At 32.0% G+C, this 7367-nt stretch overlaps 1 protein-coding gene across 1 annotated transcript; it reads left to right on the forward strand.

The window, feature by feature from the left end:
- The first annotated feature begins 2441 nt into the window (after positions 1–2441).
- LOC132719699 (uncharacterized) lies at positions 2442–6981 on the forward strand. Its single transcript, XM_060703534.1, has 6 exons — positions 2442–2592; positions 2809–3035; positions 3362–3534; positions 3932–4082; positions 4306–4520; positions 6076–6981. Exons 1-6 carry the CDS (start codon positions 2549–2551, stop codon positions 6268–6270), a joined length of 1005 nt encoding a protein of 334 aa, XP_060559517.1. The 5' UTR covers positions 2442–2548; the 3' UTR covers positions 6271–6981.
- Positions 6982–7367: the final 386 nt, after the last annotated feature.

Genomic DNA, 7367 nt, shown 5'->3' on the forward strand with positions numbered 1-7367 from the left:
CCAAAAGGACTAAAATATATGTATGATTCGCTCAATGTCAATTCCAGCAAGCCCGTTTGTCAGGTGAAATGTTCACAAGAACTATGCCTCTCAAATGATGATGAATACTGGAAGAATATATATAATTTACCATTCAAATTGACAAAAGCTACTTATATACAATGGTTCCAAGTAAGACTTATCCATAGGATTTTGGGTACGAATAATCTTTTGTTCAAAATGAAATGTGTAACAGTCTCTTATGTAGCTGTTGTTATCTTCATAATAAAACTATAGAACATATCTTTTGGGAATGCATCCACAGCTATAAACTAATACACGAAATTTTTATAGATAAACTAAACATGCAGAACTTGAATAAAGAAACTATGCTTTTTGGTTACACTTACGGAAAGAATATAATAAATCTTGTATACAATTTAGTCCTTTTATATGTCAAAATGTTTATTTTTAAATGTAAAACTCAAAGAAAAATACTATCTTTTGCTGGTGCTATAAAGTTTATTTCATATGTTCTAAAAGTAAATGAAGAAAAAGCTATCCAATGTGGATATCTTCACAAATTTAACAAAGACGGGCATACTATTTCAAATACATATCATAAATCATTATTATAATAGAGTCCTATCCATTTTTGACCAATCTGATAATGATAAATGTGAATCATCCAAATACTTTTTCGTATGTTTATGCTAGGAGCGACCTTTTCAGTTTTCATACCTAGCGATGAGCATACTTGGAAGAATAAATTCATGTTTGTAGTATTTTAAACGTGTCCTGGCCACAAAGTGTCTGTCTTTGATGTTTTTGTAGTGTTATATTGTTGTTTTCTTTTGAAAAAAAAATCACACTTTTTCGTCTATCTATTTATTCTATCGTCAAGCCTCCTAGCTAACCACATTAGTATGTGTATTACTAATAAATATAGATAAAAGTGATTATGTTTTGATTAAGGCATAATGTAGCTTCAAGATTTGTTGAAACTACCACAAATAAATTGTGCCCCGTAAAAATTGCAGTACTTAAAAATAACTGTAATTATTCTGGTAGATGTAGAAATATTTTCTACGTCTTGAACTTATAACCTCCTTTACATATTCAATTTTTCAAATAAATATTTGCCGTGTTTTATTTTATGTTAATACTATGTTAACTTATCGTGTTTTAACTAGATTGCACACATTATTGTAAGACTGTTAATGGATGGACCTCCGACCGTGACGGGGGCAACGGGGTTACCTTTGGGCCTGAAATAGAAAACAAGAATAGTCGAGCGTGTTGTCCTACCGACAGCTCTTGTTTACTTTTATCCTAACTTACAACAAATATTGTAAATTAAAGTAAACGTTAATTTAGAAAATTGGTTTAAACAATATTTATTTTCACTAAATTGCTCTAATTTATACATAAACACTCATAAAACTTTACAGACATATTCAAAATTAAAACAAAACTACAATGTATACAGAAATTAATAAGTGTACTAAACTGGCTATCTATCAGAATAGAGGAGAAAGGTAGAATCTTATTCTAAGTCTCACTTGAAACTGACTATCATGCAAAGCTGCCATGATGGTGAAATAATCAATCTGTAATAATATGTTCAAGAAAACGATAGAGAAAAAAAAAAAAGAAAATGAATTGTAAGTTGGAAGAATGTAATTAAATTATAAGTGTCGTGGAGTATACAGTTCAGAAGTTAATATTTAAATAACATATAAAGATAAAATAAACGAGGGTCAAGGGTCAAGTCCATGTGAAAGTTGGATATTTATCACTCGTGAAATGTAATTTTGTACCTGTGATAACAAGAGCCGGTCGAACCGGGTAATGCTCCCCGACCAGGTTTTGGACACAGAAAAGCATTCTTTTGTAGTTTCAGAGTTATGTCGCGGACAAAGTTCAATGTGTGATAATTCCAAACTTAGGTAAGGCAGAGTTACTGTTCTTTGCATTGCACTTCTGCTTAATGAGATTTATCTACCGACTTGCGCGCGACACTTTGTCTTAATATGGTGATCATTTCTGTGAAATAGTTGTAAAATCCGACTTCAAATAAGGAAGTAATGGGCCGGGCATGATTTTAAAGCAAGGTCATGCTGTGACATTGACCTTCAAGGTAGCGACCCAAATGTTGCGCGCGACACGTTGTCTCAATATGGTGATCATATCTGTGAAATAGTTGTAAAATCTGACTTCAAATAACGAAGTTATGGGCCAGACACGATTTTGCTGCAAGGTCATGCCGTGACCTTGACCTTCAAGGTAGCGACCTAAATGTTGCGCTCAACACGTCTCTCAATATGGTGATCATTTCTGTGAAATAGTTGTAAAATCCGTCTTCAAATAACAAAGTTAGGCGACGGACACGAATTCGGGACGTACGGCGGGCTGACTGACGGACGGACGGAAAACCCGGCGACTATATGCTCCCCCGAAATATTTCGGGGAGCATAAAAAATGAGTTAGTGTTATAAAGTTATCATAGTTAAACATTTTTATTTAGGATAGAGACATAATATTTGACTGTTTTGGTCAAATTCTCGATATGGCGAATGACATGAAAAAAGAGGCCGAAAATACACAACAAAGGTATGATTTATATTGAAACTCGTGTATGTTAGATAGATAAAAAGGTCACAAGCAAGAACAATAAATGCCATAAAAATTCTAATAAAATTAATTCTGTGTTTATTTATTTCATAATTTTATAATTTAAACATTTAACCTATTTCAATAACTTATTTAAGTAGTCCAAAACGTACACAAGGTTTCACCTTCGTTTAATTAAGCCTTGATTGTTTCAAGGTACCATGTTATACAAGCTCAAGTTCAGGGAAACATGGCGACAATAGTTGAACAGAACAAAAAAGTTATCGATGAAGAAAAAAGAAGAACAATAGAAATGGAAAGGGAAAAAGATATGTTAAAAGCTTCAAAGTTAAAAGAGAAAATGTTAGAAGAAGAGAAGAGACAAATGGACAAAGAGTTAGAAAACTTAAAGCAATACAGAGACCAGATGAAGGAAGAATCAGGTAAAAGTTCAAAAGTTTGATTTTGAATAATAGTTCAAAAGAATTGCAAATAATGTAAAGAAATATCCGACTAAAGAAATGACTTAAATTTCAGGAAATGAGTTTTTCTTAAGAGTAATTTCGGTCACTTATTGTTAATTCTCCAACCAAGAAATAAGAACTTCAGAAAAATAAGACCAGTATGGAGTGCAATAAATGTATTTTTATTGTAGTGTTTTTTGAATAGTGTCTGTGTTTATGCTTTGATTTCATATCACCGATCATTTAAAGTAACAATCAACTTTGATTTCTGTTAGACATATTGAAAATGCTAACCCTTTTTGCAGTCAATATTATCAAAGAACAAGAAGAGGATGATGATGAAAATAGTTCATTTCTTGACGCTGCTATTGCTCCTGGTACAGCACTTGGAGGAGGCATCGAGGCAGTTATTGGAGTTATTAGCGCAGGGGTTAATCTTTTTAAAAGTGTATTTGGAGGAAAAAAGAAAAAATCGCAGGTATAAAATGAATAAATCACATTTAAGTAGCCAACAAAAAAATCAAACGTGCAACATTTTGATGCAAAATGATATTGCCAGGCAATTACATTTTTGTTGCTATAATTTGTGATTGATCTCATACATTAAGAGCATACTACAAGCCATTGGTTCCTTTTTTATTTAGTAAAATTGTTGTTAAAAAGTTACTACAGTTGTGCCTTTTCAATTTAATGATGTTATAAAATACTAACAGAAAAAAAAGCAATTTTGCGCAAATTGTTCATATGGAAATGGGATACTTAACTTAATTCATTCATATTGTTGGTCATATCTTTGTAATATGTTTAAAATAGGAGTTTTAATGCCACGTACGATTTTCAGTTAAGGTGTACTTCTCTTTATTTCTTTTAATTAGGTCAAATCTGTACAAGAAGCATTCAAAAATAGTCAGATAAATGTTGAGAAGATGCTTGAAAAAAACCAGGATATGATCGGTCGTATGTGCGAGGAACGAGTCAATGCTCTTGAAAGGCTAGCAAAAATTCGTACACTTGCCATGGCTGAGGGTATTTTGATTATTCTTTGCATTTAACATTTAAAGGGAAGAACGTGTGTTTAAATAATGAGGTTCATGTATCGTTGCAAGCTTATCCCAAAAATGAAACAAAAACTAAATCGCATAAAGAATTTTCTCAATTTTCATCAGGGTCTTGATTTATGAAATAAACTAAAACACATTGTTTTTTAGTGCGTGAAGTGTTGACTTACTTTAAGTACATTCTTTTTCAGTTGGTATTGGTAATGCAGAATGTCTTCGAGAAGCTTCAGCTCATCTCGGAGACGTAGACAAGCAATTCACAAGACTCATTCAATTTTGGTGTAACATGGCAGCCGTCCTGGAGTTTTTAAAAAATGATACCAATGCAGGAGAAGTTTACCTAAAGAAAATTGAGAACTCAAAATATGCTGAACGATTTAAAAAATCTATTTCCAGGAGTGAACAGGTATTTGATTAATTCAAATTTATATTTATACTTACATTTTCATTAATGAATAGTTTTCTTCAAAAAGTATACACTGCACTTAACCAATGAGATGATAGATAACATTGACATTAAAATCTGTTTAAGGAATACATATGATACGCAGAAAATATTTATGATACCTGTCTTATCCAGCCATGTATGACATATAATTGTGATAGCTATTATAATTTGGCTGTGGATATTGTCATGTCTTTATTATGATACGTTCTTATCATACTTTCATTATTTTAGCTCACATGAGCAGACTCAGGTTGAAGTTTATGATCGTTGAGTGACCGTCGACCATCGTCTTTCGTCCGTCGTCGTCTGTTGTCCGTCCACATAAAGTGTGTTTATACACTTGTTGTCACATTTTTGCCTAAAATTGTCACCAAAGTTGATCAGAATATTTGTCCAAGCAATTGCTCATACGAGTTTGAACATGGGTCATCTCATCAAGGTCACAGGAGCTAATAATAGAGAAATCTTGATAACACTCTTGTGGCCACAAAGCAAGGTCAGATATACCAAAAATAGAAGAAAAAGAGTAATGAGTAATGTCTAGGTCAATTTCAAATATTGGTTTTAGGAAAGATCTAATAAGGTTCATCTTGGGTCAAAAACTAGGTCACACAACCCGAATATTGAAAACCTGGTAAACACTCTAGGGGCTACTTTTTTGGTCTAAATATCCTGAACATTACAAAAAGTTTCTTAAGATAATCTCTAGCTCAAGTTTGAATATGAGTCATCGGGGGTCAAAATATAGAAAAACCTTGTAAACACTAGATGGTCACATAGCCGAAATAAGGAAAACCCATGTTAACACTCTAGTGGCTACTGTTTTATCCAAAATATCCTAGATATAAGTAAAACAGGTTGTTATGAAGATTTCTAGCTCTAGTTTAAAAATGGGTCGTCTTTGGTTATAAAACAGGTCAGACAGCCCAAATATTGAGAAATCATTTTTACACTCGAGAATCTATCGTTTCGGTCAAAATGTCCTGGTCATAAGGTTATTTACATGATGTCTGGCTCAAGTTTAAATACAGTTAGATATCTGGTGTCAAAAATTTAACTAGGTCACCCAGCTAAAATATTGAAAAGTCTTGTTTTCTCTAAAGATACAATATTTTCAGCTCAAATGGACTGGATATTGATCAGAAAGGATGATTTATTGATTTCATTGAATATGGGTCATCTGGCGAAAAAACTAGGCCACAAAGCCCAAATATGGAAAAAAAAAGTTATTTACACTATAAATGTAATATTTAAACGTCAAATATCTTAAAAATGTGTAAAGAAGGTTGTTGAAATTATTTAATGCCAAATTCGTATATGGTTCATCTTTGAAAACAACTAGGTGACAGCTCATATATGTAAAAAAAACTTCAGTTGTGAACATTATAATGTCAGTTTAAGATAACGACATTTATTTCTGCTTTGCATTCATTGTTAACAATAATAATTTAGTCTCTTAATAATCATGTGAGCGATATATATAAGGGTTGTAATGACTCTCTTGTTTTTATAGGGATGGTCAAACTTTGGTCGTATATGTCAGGATTACATTGTGGAAAGCGATTCAGAGATTGGCATACTGTATGCTTTTTTGTCTTCCCCAATCGACAGCATGTCGGCTGATGATCGCAAGAAGCGTCTACAGGAAGTAATGCAAGGAATAGAAGATGACATAAACAATGCTCTCCCGGAGCAAACATCAAATTAACGATGTCTTACTGAATGCTATGACAAGTCAGTATCTATAACCATAGACTGCTTTAATAAACTATGTGAGACACAAAATTATTGTAATTGTTAAAGCACTTTTTTCAATTTCAGTGTATTTGCTTAAATGTTTTTTTATCCTTTAACTTATTTTGTTTGCTCATTCACACCTAAAGTATTTTGTTTGTAACTACTATGTACAAACATTATTAGTTTCCACTTTTAGTTCTTTATTTTGAGTTTCCAAAACTGACATACATGTATCGCTATTTATTCAATATCTATGGAATTGAAGTAGCTAAATATCAATTATTTTTTACTTGTCAATAAAAATACTTTGAAATCTTTAAATATTCCAAAAAGTTCTAGTATTTCTTGTACTCACAAAAATTAGTAAAGAGAAACTGTGTAATAGTTTTTATTTTTGTTTTGTGTGGTTTTAGGGAATATTTATATATAACTGTGCTGTCTTGTTGAAATAAAAAAGTAAAGAAATTAATTTGTTGGCGTACGAAATTATCTGAAGATATATGTTTGGTTTACTACTTGGTGACTTAATGATAATTAGGTGAGCTAAAACAACATTTTTGTAAATTTTTGAGATGCATTTCAGAATATTCTTCCGTGTTAATGTTTAATTGTTTATGTTATACCTACAATATACACAATGGTGCATTGGCTTCTCATGAGAAACAATACAGAACAAGGAGTTTAATTTTGTGTTGACTTCCGGCAAAAACTTATTATTTCAGCAATACTCTGTCTGATCTTTAAAAAACGCAGTTGAATAACATGTTCTACTAAGAAACTTGAACAAGTTTAGCTAATACACAAGTGCACTTAATATGCCTTTTTTAGCGTTGCTAAGATCCATACCATTATCATTTCTGTTTAAGATTAAAATTCCACCATCCTAGACACTACCCTTACGAGTGTTGTTGGAAAAGAATGACTTACTGCGCTGATTGTGACTCGATATTGACAAAGAAATTTCGAAAATTCTCTACGACTGGATAGGTCCTTTCGATACCAACTTTGTATACATTTTCCGATATCAATTTATAGCGAACTTGTCATTTGAATACACATAGTCATTAA

The sequence above is a fragment of the Ruditapes philippinarum genome, unplaced genomic scaffold (assembly GCF_026571515.1).
Source record: "Ruditapes philippinarum isolate M1 unplaced genomic scaffold, ASM2657151v2 ctg12913_1_1_1_1, whole genome shotgun sequence".
NCBI classification, from domain to species: Eukaryota; Metazoa; Mollusca; class Bivalvia; order Venerida; family Veneridae; genus Ruditapes; species Ruditapes philippinarum.